General features: G+C 44.2%; 1 protein-coding gene across 1 annotated transcript in view; it reads left to right on the top strand.

Annotated features, from left to right (window-relative positions):
• Positions 1-17647, top strand: part of LOC109930658 (cGMP-dependent protein kinase 1) — a 483442-nt gene that overhangs the window by 366058 nt on the left and 99737 nt on the right. Inside the window, exon 7 of the mRNA XM_048608956.1 lies at positions 17354-17419. Within this exon, the coding sequence (XP_048464913.1) occupies positions 17354-17419 (66 nt within the window). The remainder of the gene's footprint in view (positions 1-17353; positions 17420-17647) is intronic.

The following is a 17647-nucleotide window of genomic DNA, read 5'->3' as shown; positions in this document are numbered from 1 at the left end:
ATCATACTCGAGGATTGTTGCTTCCTTAATATTATCTCTTTCACTGGCACTGATGATTCTTCTTCGAAACGTGAAGTATAGAGTTATTGCTGTTTGTTGTCTTGTTGTCCGACAATGAAGTCCAATTTGTTGTTTCAGTTTGTTTAGCGGACTGTTCTCCTGTCTGAACGGCTTCAGTTAAAGATTCTCCAATGAGTTTGAGTGGTTTCTGCAGTTCGTTCTTGTCCTCAATATTTACTTCTTCTGTCAAACCTTGTTAGTTTACGTGTTCTGAAGGTTCTTCAGTGATGATAGGAATGAAAAACATTTCCAACACTCCTGTAAAGTCACGGACTTCCTTCCTATTGACAATATGAATTAATTTTTTGATGCCAGCATAAGTAATTTCTGTAGATTCTTTGAGAGTCATAGAGTCATACAGCATGGAAACAAAGCCTTCGGTCCAACCAGTCTGTGCTGATCATAATCCTTAACTAAACTAGTCCTAGCTGCCTGCACTTAGTCCACATCCCTCCAAACATTTCTTATTCATGCACTCATCCAAAGATCTTTTCACTGTTGGAACTACACCCACTTTCTCTGGAAGTTCATTCCACACTATGTGTAAAAAAACAAAAATTGCCCCTCATGTCTTTATAAATCTTTCTCCTCTCACCTAAAAATATGCCCACTCGTCTTGAAATACCTTACCTCTGGGAAAACAAAACACCTGCCGTTCAGCTTATCTATACACATCATTATTTTTAAACCTCTATAAGGTCACCCGTCAACCTCCTATGCTTCAATGATAAATGTCCCAGCCCTTCCAGCCTCTTTTTTTATAACTCAAACCCTGCATTCCCAGCAACATCCTGGTAAATCTCTTCTGAGGTTCTAAATCCTCACCAGCTTAATAATACTCTTCCTGTAACTGGGAGACCAGAACTGTAAACTGTACTCCAGAAGAGGCCTCACCAACGTCCTGTATCACCTCAACATAATGTCCCAGCTCCTATATTCAAAGGACTAAGCAATGAAAGCAAACGTGCTAAATGCCTTTTTGTGTTCTCCATGAGTCAAGGAAGCCTAAAGAATCTCACTTCACCAGGTAGTTGACAATGGTTTCTTCCTGGATTGAATGTTGAAACAAGTTGAACTTTTTCTGCTACCTGAAGGATACTGAGGTCAAGACATGCATCTGGGCTCAAAAGTGACAAGCATTGATTGTGAATTATGAATATATTTTCAACTCTCATGATCTTTGTGTTAAAGTTTCTTGCAGCATACCTTCACTCTTTGTCCCTGGAGGCTGCAACATCTGTTCTTCAGCTATGCTATCTGATCTGATAGAAAAGTGACACTCACCCTTGTATCAAGCCTAAAGCTAATGAGCTGCTCATTAACATAAAGAAGTTCTGTCAAAATCAAGTCAGTTGAATCAATGTATTGAGTATTTTTCCAGTGCTGCTGTTGGTGATCTGTGACCATGATGTGGAATTTTATCTCTAGCAGGATATTGTACCTGATGAGTCACAGACACTTCATTGTCTGGGCTAAACATAGAGTCATACAGCACAGAAACAGACCCTTCCATCCAACCAGTCCATGCTGACCATAATCCCAAACTAAACTAATTCCACCCGCACCCGCTTGGTCCATGTCCCTCCAAACATTTCTTATTCATGTACTTATCTAAGTGTCTTTTAAACATCTGTTAAATCTTTTGGTATAATCTCATCCACATCCAGTTCTTACTAATGGGAGCTAACATCAGTGCATCATGCTTCAAGAGGCCCCAGTTAGGATGGAGTTTCAGACCTTGATACTTTTTCTGTTTCAAAAATGTTCTTTATTCAGGAAAATAATCATCTATAAGTATACGTAAAGATTCTAAATCAATTCTGTACAGATTTTGATGAGAAACAAAAAACAAACCCTTATACCCTCATGCCACATGCTATGGTACGGTGATGATAACATGAACCTGTCTCTTAAAAGATTATACTGCCTACTAACTGTGAAACACAACGCCACATGATTGGTTTAACATATTGGCAACAATAAGCGTGTTGCCTTTGGCTGCTCTGAAACTGTGCCCTGCTGCGCATCTTCTGGAAATGACCTATAGTTTCACAGATATATCATAGATATAACATTCATTTATCATAGCTGGGAATTGTGAGTGGCTTTGGTTTCGGTTTTGTTCCACAGTGGGGCTGACACTGATTGGCAGTATCTGCTGCTTTACCTATGTTTTGTATTGGGTTGTCATGTGTGTGACTGGAGTGTGTTTGGAAAGTGAAAAGATTCTGTTGCTTTCCTGTGCTTCTCTCAGGATTTCTTTGCAAGTCTTGCTAATTGCTGTCACTAGCTTTCTTGCCATTTCAAGGATTTTGTTTGTTCTTAGATTAAAGGAGGTATCAATTGCTTGAATAACTTCAAAAGTATGTGTCACTCGGGGATAGCAAGAACTGCATGTGCTGGAGTCAGAGATAATACAGCAGGAGGAACACAGCAGGCCAGGCAGCATCAGAGGAGCAGGAAAGTTGACGTTTCGGGTTGGGATCCTTCTTCAGAAATGGGGTGGGGGAAGGGAACTGGGAAATAAATAGAGAGAAGAGGGGTGGGGCTGGGGAAGGTAGGTCGGATGGTGACAGATGAGTGCAGGAAGGGAGTGGTGGGGATTGGTCAGTGAGGTGGGAGGAACAGGTAGTTGGGAGAGATGATGGACAGGTTTTGTCAGGTCAAGGAGGCAGGGATGAAAGGGAGGGTTGGACATGGGATGAGGCAGGGGGTGGGGAGATTTTAAAACTGGTGGATTCCATGTTTAGATTCCTTTGAGCTGTAGGCTCCCGAGGCACAATATGAGGCGTTGCTCCTCCAGTTTGCAGGTGGCGTCACCAGAATACATGAACATCAACTAGCAGCAAAACAACACGACAAACTCTCCTTAATATTAGCACACACAGACAATGAAACCATCAGTTTAACTGGGACAACGTAACCATAGTAGCCCAAGCCAAACATAGACATGCACGGGAATTCCTAGAGGCATGGTTCTCAATCCGTAATGCAATCAACAAATACGTAGAATTGGACTCCATATACAAACCCATACAGATCAAAACCAGAAATGACACTACTCACCATAACAGACCGGACAGTATAAATTCCAAGCAGAGTAGAACTCCACTTCATGTGAGATCCAATCCAATATTCTGGTTTGCCCATCTCTGACACTAAATCTTTATGGTAGTATTATTTTTCCTGCTATTTCTTATTCGTTCTTTTTACTTTAAGCTGTTTAAAAAGCTATTTGTAATCTGCTCTTTTAAGTTTTTAATCTTGCATTAAATAACACTTTTTTCTCATCTGTTGCCTACAAGATTTGATAATTCTGCACTCTAACTATCCTCTCATTGTTCTTGGTGGGATCTCCCACCTTCTGCAGCTGAGATGGAGGTTTCCTGATCTTTTTAGAAGAAATGGATAATTTCCCACCTTTCACACACTAGTGCACAATCTACATTCCTGCTGGGTTTTCAGAATAAACTTCTGCAGTCTTAATAAATATTCTAACTAAATCCACAGTTTCAATTGTGTACTTCCAAACTTATGACGGTCTTAAAATTCTTCAAACTATCTTTTGTCAAACACACTTTTAAATGTGTTAAGTTGTTCTTTTGTCACTTTGCACATCAACATTCGCAGTGCAGCAGTCAGAATGTTAAGGTGTTTAATGGCCCTTCAGTTTGTTACTATAGCCGTGCCTCAAAGTGCCTACTCATGATGCCAGTGACACTTGCTGTGAATGGTAAGTGCTCTTTTTTTTAACCTAAGAGTCATAGAGTCATACAGCACGGAAACGGACCCTTTGGTCCAACCAGTTGAGGCTGACCATAATCCCGAACTAAACTAGTCCCACCTGCCTGCACTTGTTGCATATCCCTTATCTTTTCTGAACCGTCTCCAGCTTGATAGTATTCTTCATATAAAAGGACAACCAGAACTGGACATGGTACTCCAGAAAAGGCTGTATCAACTCCTGTACAACCTGAACACGATATCCCAAATCCCATATCAAAAGTGTGCTAAATGCCTTCTTAACCATCCTGTCTACAAACTTCAAAGAATTATGTACCTGAACTCCTCTGTTCCACAGCACCACCCACGACTGCTGTCCTTCTCAGTCTGGTCCTTTATGCCACTAAATTAAAGGTACTTTTCAGCTTGCCCACAGGGATATTTCATTTTATTGACGGAACCCTGCAACTGTTGCTTTACACTCAAACCTCAAATCAACACTGTCCTTACAGGTTCTTCTCTTAAAACCTCTGCAACAGAAAGGTATTATTAGTTTTCTTTCTTTCTCTATCTTTTCTGTGCCTGAGGTAATAATCTGGAGTAATGCTTTTTGTCCTGTGATTCCTTGCGTGACTTCTGCTGGCCTGCTTCTTGTTCAACTACTTGTAGTTAAGGACTGAGTGCTCCTAAAGCTGTAATGTCCTTTAAGTGATAAATGCTCTTTCCTTATGAAATTTTTTCTCCAGGTTTAAATGGATTTTTTTTCCCACTGTTGTTACTTCCAGGCTTTTAAATAACAATCCCACCAACGATCACCATGCTATATATTTTTTATTCATCCAGGGGATGTAGGTGTCATTGGCTGGGTCAGCATTTATTATCCATCCTTAACTGCCATTAAGAAAGTGGTGGTGATCTACCTTCTTAAACCATTACAGTCCCTGTCCTGCAGCAACACTCATAGCCCATTCACAAGGAGTGAATGTCTATAGATGTGGTGCCAGTCAAACTGGCTGCTTTGTCCTGGATAGTATCAAGCTGTGCTTATCTAGGTAAGTAGGGAGTATTTCATCACAGTCATGACTTGTGCCTTGTAGATGGTGGGAAGTCAGGAGCTGAGTTACTCACCACAGGAATCCTAGTCTCCGACATGGACTTGTAGCCGTAGTATTTATACAGCTAGTGCAGTTCAGCTTCTGGCTGTTGATAATGGAGCTTCAGCAATGGTCATGGCATTGAATGTCAAGAGCCAATGGTTAGATTCTCCGTTGTTGGAGATGGTGGCTGGGAGAGCCAGCCACCATTAGCTGATGGTTGATGTGGAGTGCTACCACTAATCCTTATTTCACTATTGGTTCAAAGAGCCTGCTTGGATAAGAGTGAACGAGAATGAACCATTAGTGTGTCTTAACATCAGGGTTCATTTGATAGCATGATAATAATAATCACAAGTTACAATAACTATTTAGACAGAATCACTAAAATTATTAGGAGACAGGGATGGCGTATTTGACCCCACTGAGATCTTGAACTGGATTTCTCTATTTTCCACGCAAGGCTGTATAACATCACCAAATCAATGTAATCTCTAACGTTTTGCCTTTCTAAGCCATTACCTTAAACAACAATCTTATTCAGAAAGCATGTGCTATTATACCCCCTCCAACACTCCCAGAAACACTTCATAACATTTAATTATTTCTTAACCAGTTGCAGGACTTTTTTGCCTCTAGTCCTCTATATGGGAGTCTACTCGCTACATTGATTTTTCTTTATATGAAGAGTCAGTTCCTGGTATTAGTCCTAAGATTAGGTTTTCTCAAACAGTTACTCACCAGCAGGAAAAGCAAAGCTAGGGGTCTTGTAGTAGACTAAGTCAGAACTCTCAGGTTCAAGTCCCACCTGCTCCAGAAGTGTGTCATAACATCTCTGAACAGGTTGCTTAAAAATACCTACCCCAAACTTGCTTATTAACTGTGACTGATGACATTGAGGATCAGCCGACAGAAGTCCTATTCTGTCACCAGTACTTAAATGTTTCCTATCTTTTTGGTGACTAGAATTAATTTCATTATGATCTGAGTACAGTAGTATGAAGGTTTGTTGTTCCTCCAACTTCTTTTCTGCTTCCTCTATAGCCCAGATCCATAACGGGACATGCTCCTTAACATTTTTTAAGTTATTCATGGGATTTAAGGGTCACTGGCTATGCCAGCATAACCCTAATTGCCCAGAAGGCAGTAATGAATCAGCCACATTGCTGTGCATCTGGTGTCACGTAAACCAGCAGATTTCCTTCCTTTAAGGACATTGAGGATGCATTCTTTTTATGGCAATTGACTATTGTTGCGTGGCCACCATGATGCGAGCTTTTTAATTCCATGCTTTTATTGAATTCAAATTTCACTAATTGTCACAGTAAGATTCAAACCCTGTTCCTCAGACACTAACTCATGGTTATAGATGACTAATCCAGTGATGTTATCTTCGCTGGCTGAAACGCTGGTTTGTGATTCAGAATGATGCCAACGACACGGGTTCAATTCCCACACTGGTTGTGGTTACCATGAAGGATTCTCCTTCTCAAGCTCTCCCCTCACCTGAGGTGTGGTAACCCTCATGTTAAACCACCACCAGTCATCTCTATCTCTAGTAGGAGAGCAGCTGTATAATCTAGTAGAACTATTGTGACTTTATCTTTACCTTTGAGAACACCACTTCTCCAATATCTTAGTATTGTCAGGCTAAAAGACATCTATGCCTTCTTTAATTAATGGTTCCTGTATTATTAATGTCCTTTAGGGAAGGAAACTGTCATCCTTACCTGGTCTGGCCTACATATGACCCCAGATCCATAGCAATGTGGTTGACTCTTTTGGGTGATGACAACTTTCATGTCATAAAGTGCTCTGAAGCACATCAAAGAAATTAAAATTGCACCTCATTACAAGAGGTGACGTTAGGGCAATAGGTGTTAAGTAGCTTCTTCAAAAAGGAGAGAGAGGAGGGGAAATTAGCAAGAGTTTATGTCATGGACATTTGGTGACAAATTTATCTCTGGAGCAAATGTGACACCAAGGTTGTGAACCGTCTGGGTTAGTTTTGGACAGTTGTCAGGGAGAGGGATGGAAACAGCAATCTGATGAGAAATTTGGAGTGGAAAGCCAATATAATGGCTTCAGGTTTCCCAATATTTGATTGGAGGAAATTTCTGCTCATCCACTATAGGATGCCAGTTGAGTAGTTTGATATTTGTGCAGCATGTGGAGGAATCAGGAGACATGGTAATGACATTAAGCATCAGCATCAAAGAGAAAACTCCACTGTGCTTCCAAATGCTATCACTAAGAGCAGGGTGCAGCTGAGAAACCGTGAGAGGTAAAGAATAGATCCACAGGTTATGGTGCAAATGAGGAGTAATATGCTGGCTGCATTTAAACAGGTTTGGGACCAAGTAAGAGTAGTATCACCCAACGAAAATGTGTCAGATGTGGATGTCGGCATCATGTATGTTAAATTCTGTAGACAGCACAAAAGGGGCAAGGATGGTAAATTTATTGGACACTAAAAACCGTAAGTACAGTAAACTTACTGGTGCCTACCACCCAAAATGGGCTTCCTCCACCTCCCAAATCCCCAGCCATACCCAGGACCTTCTCCACAATGTGCCCGCCGCCATTGGCCATGTGGCCACTGTCGGAGGACCCACGGATGACGTCACATCCTCCGCCGCCAGGTACACCACTTCCGGGACTGCAAACGCCATCGACACCGCTGCTGATGCCACCGCCTCCATTTCCGAGACCAACACCATAGACACTGAGGACGCACCTGCCGTCACCGCTGCTGCCGCCGCCTACCCCGCTCCGCCCACCGCCGAGGCCGCTCCGCCCACCACCGACGCCGATGCAACTCCGCCCACCGCCGACGCAACTCTGCCTGCCGCCAACGCCGATGCAACTCCGCCCACCACCGCCGATGAAACTCCGCCCACAACCGCCGACGCAACTCCGCCCACAGCCGATGCCGACGTCGCTCCGCCCACCGCCTCCACAGCCAGCAGCTCCAGAGGAGACTGTAGCACCCAGCCCTGCCTGGTCTTCACCATCACCCTCAGACCTCCCCCTTACTGAGGACGAACGGTCAGTCCTCAATAAAGGGCTAACCTTTGTCCCCCTCCACCCACACATCAATGAATACCGGTCACGTTTGGACATTGAGCAGTTTTTCTGCCGCCTCCACCTCCGCGCTTACTTCTTCAACCGTGAGCCTAACCCTTCCTCTACTGACCCCTTCTCCCGCCTCCAACGCACCCCCTCCTCCTGGACACCACCCCAAGGCCTCCTACCCTCCCTCGACCTCTTCATCTCCAACTGCCATCGAGATATCAATCACCTCAACCTCTCCACCCCTCTCACCCACTCCAACCTCTCCCCCACAGAACGTGCAGCCCTCTGCTCCCTCCGCTCCAATCCCAACCTCACCATAAAACCCGCGGACAAGGGAGGCGCAGTTGTATGGCGCACTGACCTCTACATCGCCGAGGCCAGGCGCCAACTCTCCGACACCTCCTCCTACCGCCTCCTTGATCATGACCCCACCCCCGAGCACCAAACCATCATCTCCCAAACCATCCACAACCTCATCACCTCAGGTGACCTCCCACCCACAGCCTCCAACCTCATCGTTCCCCAACCCTGCACCGCCCGTTTCTATCTCCTTCCCAAAATCCACAAACCTGACTGTCCTGGTCGACCCATTGTCTCCGCCTGCTCCTGCCCCACTGAACTCATCTCCACTTATCTCTACTCCATTTTCTCCCCCTTGGTCCAGGAACTCCCTACCTACGTCTGTGACACCACCCACGCCCTCCACCTCCTCGAGAACTTCCAATTCCCCGGTCCCCAACATCTCATCTTTACTATGGACGTCCAGTCCCTATACACCTGCATTCCCCATACAGATGGCCTAAAGGCCTTCCGCTTCTTCCTGTCCCGAGGCCCGACCAGTCCCCCTCCACTGACACCCTCATCCGCTTAGCCAAACTTGTCCTCACCCTTAACAACTTCTCTTTCAATTCTTCCCACTTCCTACAGACAAAGTGGGTGGCCATGGGTACCCGCATGGGCCCAAGCTATGCCTGCCTCTTTGTAGGTTACGTGGAACAATCCCTCTTCCGTACCTACACTGGCCCTAAATCCCACCTCTCCCTCCGTTACATTGATGACTGTATCGGTGCCGCCTCGTGCTCCCACGAGGAGCTCAAACAGTTCATCCACTTCACTAACACCTTCCACCCCAACCTTAAGTTCATCTGGACCATCTCTAATACCTCTCTCTCCTTCCTGGACCTCTCTGTCTCCATCTCTGGCAACCACCTAGAAACCGACATCCATTTCAAGCCCACCAACTCCCACAGCTACCTAGAATACACCTCCTCCCACCCACCTTCCTGCCAAAATGCCATCCCCTATTCCCAATTCCTTCGCCTCCGCCGCATCTGCTCCCAAGATGAAGCATTCCACTGCCGTACATCCCAGATGTCCTCGTTTTTCAAGGACTGCAACTTCCCCCCGTCAGTGGTCGAGAACGCCCTCAACCGTGTCTTTTGCATTTCCCGCAACTCATCCCTCACACACCCTCCCCGCAATAACAACCAAAACAGAATCCCCCTCATCCTCACATACCACCCCACCAACCTCCAGATCCAACGCATCATCCTCTGACACTTCCGCCATCTGCAATCCGACCCCACCACCAAAGACATTTTTCCATCCCCACCCTTATCTGCTTTCCAGAGGGACCACTCTCTCCGTGACTCCCTTGTCTGCTCCACACTCCCCTCCAGCACCACCACACCCGGCACCTTTCCCTGAAACCGCAGGAAGTGCTACACCTGCCCCCATACCTCCTCCCTCATCCCCATCCCAGGCCCCAAGAAGACTTTCCACATCAAGCAGATGTTCACCTGCACATCTGCTAATGTGGTATACTGCATCCGCTGTTCCCGTTGTGGCCTCCTCTACATCGGGGAAACCAAGAGAAGGCTTGGGGACTGCTTTGCAGAACACCTACGCTCGGTTCGCACTAAACAACTGCACCTCCCAGTAGCGAACCATTTCAACTCCCCCTCCCACTCCTCAGATGACGTGTCCATCCTGGGCCTCCTGCAGTGCCACAACGATGCTACCTGAAGGCTGCAGGAACAGCAACTAATATTCCGCTTGGGAACCCTGCTGCCCAATGGTATCAAAGTGGACTTCACAAGCTTCAAAATCTCCCCTCCCCCTACCGCATCCCAAAACCAGCCCAGCTCGTCCCCGCCTCCCTAACCTGTTCTTCCTCCCACCTATCCCCTCCTCCCACCTCAAGCTGCACCCCCATCTCCTACCTACTAACCTCATCCCGCCCCCTTGACCTGTCCGTCCTCCCTGGACTGACCTATCTCCTCCCTACCTCCCCACCTACACTCACCTTTACTGGCTCCATCCCCGCCTCTTTGACCTGTCCGTCTCCTCTCCACCTATCTTCTACTCTATCCATCTTCTATCCGCTTCCCCCTCTCTCCCTATTTATTTCAGAAACCCCTTCCCCTCACCCATTTCTGAAGAAGGGTCTAGGCCCGAAACATCAGCCTTCCTGCTCCTCTGATGCTGCTTGGCCTGCTGTGTTCATCCAGCTCTACACCTTGTTATCAAGGATGGTAACCTTACTTTTTTCACTGTAACATAGGTTGTCATTTCTGACTCCAGTGAGAGCTGTTTTCATATCCTGGAAGGGATGGAAACCTGACTGACACACTGAGTTCCAGATAAGCTGGGTCCAGATTTGGGAGGTGATGACACAATTAAGCACTTTGGAGATGCAATGGAGGTTGGAGGTGGGAAAGCAGATTGCAAAGACAATGGGATAAAGGGTTATTTTTGAGGAGAAACCTGATAATTGTTTTTTTTTTCATTTGTTCATGAGATGTGGGCATCACTGGCCACACCAGCATTTATCGCCCATCTGTAATTGTCCAGAGGGCAGTTGTGCCAACCACATTTCAGATGACTGATATCTAGGAAAGAGGGACACCAACTTGAGAGGGACAACTGATATTAATATCGAGTAACGAGGGGACTTGAGGGATAGTTGAGAGATTAGTGAGAAGCAGGGGTTGGGCCCTGTGAATGAGCTTGGTTGAGTTTGGAGATGGGAGGGGTGGTCGTGTCGAGACTACAGCAAGTTGCAATTTTCAGCCAAGGTACGGGGAGAACATGAAAGGAAGTTGGCCCAGTGAGATAATAGTTGGTAGAAAATTAGCAGAGACAGCTAGACAGCCCCAAGCTTAATGATGAAGAAGTTGATTAATGTTTTGCACTTCATGTTGGAGGTGAAGGTGGAGGGGATGGTGGAGAAGTAATTAAGAAAAGAAGCCAGAGTTCCTTTTGTATTTTGGGAATATCCTGGAATTAACAGCAGTTTTAGTAGACAATGTTATTGAACTGCTTGTGCAGCAAATGAATATAATCTAATAATCTTCATCATGAAGGGATGAGGGAGAGGACCATTGACAGCAGAATTCGTGGAAAAGAATTTATCTAGAATTTATCTTTATTTTGGAAAGTGTTTAGTTTTTTTTTAAGGGCATGAGAGAGCTATAGATGCCTGTGCCTTGTTCCATAAGCTGTGTGAAAGATCAACAGGTCAATTGGTTGGTAATCAGAGTGAACAAGATAGGAGCCAAGACATACTGAGTATGGAAAGTGTTGGGTATTAGCTGACTGAAAAAAAAGGCTGGTACGAACATGTTGAGGAGGGGATGCCTGCAGGAACACTGCTAGTTACGTTGCTTGTGATGGGAAGGGTGTAGTTACCTAATGGCTTCATGGTGATGCCTCAGCAGTCAGCCAAGGGAAGATCACATGCAAGGTTAAGGTCGAGATCCCTGAGGGGAGAGTTTACAAGCTTACGTCAATTGACTCTTAGTCTGTTGGTCATTGTGGTGGAATGTCATTTTGTTCCTCTATTTATAAAAAGCTGATTTGCACTGTTTTCCGCTTCAAAGTATCCAGTGAGCAAGGTTTGCCATTGGCTACTGCTACCTTCAGTAGACAAAGTGAAATATTGATGCCCGCACTATTGTGTGATTTTTCTAATCTACATTGCAATGCCCACTGTTGCATTCCATAGATCAATTCACCAATACAATGCAGCCCTGTATTCCAAGGCATGCTGTGAGAGCTTTCCATGGCGTAAGAGATATCACCAACGATAATAGACTCCAAGTCATTACAGGCGGGTGACACTTGCTTCTTCCCAAGGACAATTTGTTGAGTAGATGCAGTGTTGTCTTGGGGACAAACGTGTTAATAAACAGGTGCAGAGGACTGCAAGAGCCAAGTTGAAAGTATCCCATGGCAGGGAAACAGTACAGTACAAAAGCAGTCTGTGAGGGTTTGTAATTGCTGATATAGATAGAAGCAGCAGCCTGGGTAAATGAAAAGTCCCCAGTAATGAGCGACAAACCAACATTTTGGATGGACGGTGTACTTTTCAAAATGCCCCTGGTGGTATCAGGTTCTTGCCTCCCTCAGCAGTTGTAACTCCTGGTGTCCTGTTGCTTGTTGAGCCTGGAGGTGCACTGGACCCAGGCCAGACTCCTTCCAATGAACAGGATACTGCAGCTGGCTGTTTAAAAGCTGTCACAGTTTGATGTGGAGCCTAGTGGAAGGAAACGATTTTCAGAGAAATATGAGCAATTCAGATACTGAAACAGAGTTCGAGAACAGTTCTTCAGAATACACTGATGAAGAAACAGATGGGGAGATATCCGAGTTAGTGAATTTATTTTCCTTAAAATGCATCTGTTTGGCTGAACTGTATCCTGTTGATTTCTTCTTAGGAAAATATTACTGAGTTTTAAATTTACTTTAGGTTTTTCACAATGTAAGTACAGTTGCTAACTAAAGGGAATGAGAAACTATTGAATTAAAATGTGTTAACAAATCAACCCAGAAACCACAAACCATATAATGTAAGAGATTAAATATTATTGAGAAGATTCTAAACCTGATTTAAGTTCATCTGAGATGTCAACCGTAATATTTAGCTCTCAGTGAAGTTCATTTGATTATACAACTATCTAACATCAACAAGACTTGAATGTTAAATCATTAAAGAGTGTTGGAACTGTAACAGCAGATGAATTTAGGATTTGTTCATGTATTTATATTGTTAAAGCTTTAACAATTTCCTGGATTATTGCATCATTTTAACAAGGGATCTGTGTTTATTATTGCATGTTGTAAGTATTCTGTTTATCGTTGTATCTAACAAAAGATACTGACTGCAAATTGTGGTTAACTGTGAGAAAGACGTTGTTTATAAATCGTTTCTTAATGGCAACAAAATCTGAAATTTGCAGACTTTAATGAAAATGAAAGGGTATCTCTGCTTTAGGGACAAGTTCACTCAGCTCCTCCCACCCTCACCCCATAACAAAAAGCATTGAAGGCATGTGGACAGCTGTGTTTTTAAAGGGACACCATCAACATCAAAATGACTTACTAGTAATGCAATTTCAGTTCTTTTGAGTTGGTTCAAGGAGCTTTTTGTTATTATCTCTGCAATTGCCATTTCTTTGATCAACAACCATGATCCATTTCAATCTGATCTCCATTATTGTTAGGTGTTTGGGCAACTGTTTATAGAATATTATTTTTAACCATCTTGGAAGTATGACATTTCTTGTGCAGCCTGCACTAAATTCAGAGTTACATAGTCATGGAGCTAAAGGAGATGATGGTTCTTCAAGCATTTGTGAAAACGTTCACCCAGAGGACTAAGCTTTATTTCCCCAACTTAGAAGGATGTTCTTTAAGAAAGTGATTAAACACAGAGGAATTAGGTAGTGTTGTGTTGCTGCTTTGAGAGTTGAGGATGTCAATGAGCCAAAAACCAGGATGACACCACAGGACCAGGAGCCGTGAGGACTTGAAGCAGTGGCACGTAAGACAAAGGATGTATTATCAACTTATCTCTTAAGTTAACCTGTTTGCAATTTTCAAGCCAATTGAACCTGTGTTGTTTACCTTTCCAATATGACAGGCAATATTGTGTCAAGCAAATTAACACAAGAAATTAGCAGGTTTACGACTCTTTATGGTTTGGTAGTTGGACTGGCACTGCAACAGCTGTGTCTAAGTTTGTGGCCAGTAATGGGTCTGAAAATCTTCAAGTCGACCTCATCCTGTTCTCACATCTTACTTCTCCCTTATTGTGTAGTTTCTGTTGATTTACAGGTTGCAAATACTATAAATATGTGCCCCTTGTTTTCTCCCCATCCACCGAGTCCCCTCATGGCCTCTTGCTTTCAGATACCCAAGAAATGCCACCTCACCAGGCAAAAGTGGAAAAGAGAGAGTTAGAAGGGATTGTTGAGAAACGCTGGCATTTACATTTGTAGCTATCAGTTCAAATACTGACACTGCATGGACATTAGAGAATAGCTTGGAAGCGGGACCTACATCTGGCAAGACTTTGTATATGGGTGTCCTGTGGTCAGAGCAGGGGCAAGGTTAGCAGAAGCTCTGGAAGTCGGCATGAATTCTGGAGCAAAGAACTTAGATCAACACTCCATTAATGCAGCCTACAGAAAAAGGCTGATGGGTCAACAGACTAAAATGCTTGATGCTTTGGAAAAGCTGTCCGAAAACCAAAGGCCAATATTAAGGATCTTGGAGGAGTCTGGAACCACCTTGGACAGGGTTTGTGCAGGAGCCCAAATTTCCAGCTTGGGAAATGCCATCCAACTCTGCGAGAAGGCTGGCCAACCTGACTGTGCAACTTGAAATCTCAGTTCAGCCTGAGGAGAAGGTATCCGTTGGAGTGCTGCAATGGAAGCACAAGGTGAAATTGAGGCTGCTGTGGAATACAGGCTTCTGCAGGCTCTGACAGCATTCCAATAATTGGTGCTCCTGAAGATAACTCGGATTGATTAGGCACCATCCGAGGATAGTGACAGTGGTTCCATGGAACAAACTCGCTGTCTTCCCTTAGGAGGAGAGCATTCATCCTCCCATGGTTCCATTCCATTCGCACACTTCCTATTAGGTATCAACCAACCAGCCCAGTCTGCTGCCATCTGTGCCAAGTTGAAATAATCCAAACTCTGGCCTTCTGGTGCCACAGCTATTTGAGGGCATCCTGCACCATCATCCGCAGACTCCCGATCTGCTACACTGGTCCCTGCAGACATTTGCAATATAGAGTCGTACAGCACAGAAACAGACCCTTCAGTCCAACCAGTCCATTGCTGAACATAATCCCAAACTAAACCAGTCCCACCTGTCTGCTTCTGGCCCATATCCCTCCAAACCTTTCCTATTCATGTACTTATCCAAATGTCTTTAAAACGTTGCAACTGTACCCGTATCCACCACTTCCTCAGGAAGTTCATTCCACAGGCAAACCACCATCTGCCTAAAAAAATTTGCCCCTCATGTCTTTTTTAAATCTCTCTCCTCTCACCTCAAAAATGTGCTCCGTAATCTTAAAATCCCCAACCCAAGGTAAAGGCAACTGCCATTAACTCTGTCTATACCCCTCATTATTTTATAAACTTCCATAAGGTCACCTCTCAACCTCCGATGCTCCAGTGAAAAAAGTCCCAGCCTATCCAGCCTTTCTTTATAACTCAAACCTTCCATACCCGGCAACATCCTGGTGAATATCTTCTGAACCATCTCCAGCTTAATAATATTCTTCCTATAATTGGGCGACCAGAACTGGGCACAGTATTCTAGAAGAAGCCTCACCAATGTCCTGTACAACCTCAACATGACTTCTCAATTCCTAGACTCAAAGGACTGAGCAATGAAGACAAGCATGCCAAACACCTTTTTAACCACCCTGTCTATATATGACACAAATTTCAAAGTGAATAAATTAGACAAATCACTAACTACATGTAAGATGTTGAAATGGCCAGGGAGAATCAGTTGGCAATCCACTTGTCAGTCTTTAATAGTTCTTTAACTCATGCTGGCAGAGGGTTCTTTTAACCTCTGAACACATGCAAGGTTAGGAAAAGATGAAAGCTGGAGCGTTGAGTTCTGGAAAGACTCATATCAGCATTGCACATGATTGATCTTATGATTTGCTAGTTCCATGTATTCTTGTAGATATTTGCTGTGCAAATATAAAGCCTTACCTTCACGTGAGCCTAACATGACTCACTCCACCAGTTTGCCACAGATGCCATTTTGGAACTTCAGGATACTCATAGCATAGTCAAGAGATGGGCACTTCTGCACCCAGTTTCCTGCCCTGCTACTCTTCTAGATGCTGAAGGAATGTGGCAAAATACGAAGCTGGACATTGGAAGGTCAGTAGTGAAAGTGAGAGGGCTGGGAATTTGGAGCCATGAGGTCAGGAAGGCACCCAATCAGAGTTGACAATCTTTTGGTCTAATCACGTTGAGTATAATCATAAAGCGTGATATAGAAAACATAAATTTACAGCTAAAATGATTCTGTTACTAGGACAACTTTAACCCCATGTTAAATTTGTGAAAGTTCCTTCCAATCTCCCACCCAGCACAAGTGGGAAGTGGCTGATGACTGGTAGTTAGGAACAAAATATCAGGTAGCAGGAGGCTCAGCGAATGGTAGCAGTCACTGAGACCCAGTATGGTCAGACTATCCAGAACCAAACTGCTTGAGTGACAATGTATGTAGATAAAGATATTTTTATGAATAAAGTATATTTTTAAATTTAAAAAGTAGCTATAGGAAGGGGGTTGAGTGGACTTTGAGATTGTGGGTACATCCCTCGTCCTTTTCCTCTTGCACACAGCAGAAACATTAAAAAGTTGATGATACCTTACGCTGTGCCTCTTCCAGTCCTCACTGCTCTTCCAGGCAGATCGGCATACTGTAAGATCCTGAACTGTTTTCCTCACTCAGGCCGCTGGAGAAAATAACAAACTCGGCCAAGTGGCATCATTCCAGCCTGTTCAGAATATCTAAGCCAGACCCTGTCAGTTTTTGTTGTGTCGCTCTATCACCTGCTCAGAAAAGTAAGTTAAAATGGGTCAACAGTGGCAGAGAGCTCTGAGGCCAATTTTAACAGCTCACCTGTCTGGTTTCCACTCGGCGGGCATGGCTCACATGACCCTGACTTCGTGGAAAGAGAAAAATCGCTGTAACCTTCCATTGACACTTCACAGATGTTGTCTGTCTATATTTATTTCCTTTTACCAACAGAGAGCAGAAAATGCCATAAATCAAATCCTACCTAAAATTGAACCAAAACTTCATGTCAATGTGGTGCTTTCCATTCAGAGCTTTTCAGCAGGTGTGGGTCTGACATTCTGGTGCTGTTGTACCTCTAGTTAAAACTGAAAACATGCTGCTTGATATTCTTTCTGTGTAACGGAGTTATGTAACATGTGACAAATCTGATGTCCACCAGGTTCCTTGCCAAATGCTGAAATTTAAAGTTACCCTGCATTTCCCGTACTGTTTACAAGTGTGAGTGATGTGTGCAGCCTGAACTTACACTCTGCCCCTGTTTCCTTTTACAGAGAGGATGTAAGGACAGCCAATGTGATCGCAGCTGAAACAGTGACCTGCCTAGTGATTGACAGAGAGTAAGTAAAACCAATCTTATCATTCCCACATCTATGTGAACCATATTATTGCATAAGGCAGTTCGTACCTGGAAGGGTTACATGACAATATAAGGAAAACTTCTCCCACCAGGATTGTAAAGGATGTTGGGAGGCTGTTGTGGTGCGGTGATAGTGTCCCTTCCTCTGAGCCAGGAGATCCAAGTTCACGTCTCACCTGCTCCAAAGTTGTGTAACAACATCTCCAAA

The sequence above is a fragment of the Rhincodon typus genome, chromosome 20 (assembly GCF_021869965.1).
Source record: "Rhincodon typus isolate 14 chromosome 20, sRhiTyp1.1, whole genome shotgun sequence".
Classification (NCBI taxonomy): Eukaryota; Metazoa; Chordata; class Chondrichthyes; order Orectolobiformes; family Rhincodontidae; genus Rhincodon; species Rhincodon typus.
This window is presented reverse-complemented; position numbering and strand designations above follow the sequence as displayed.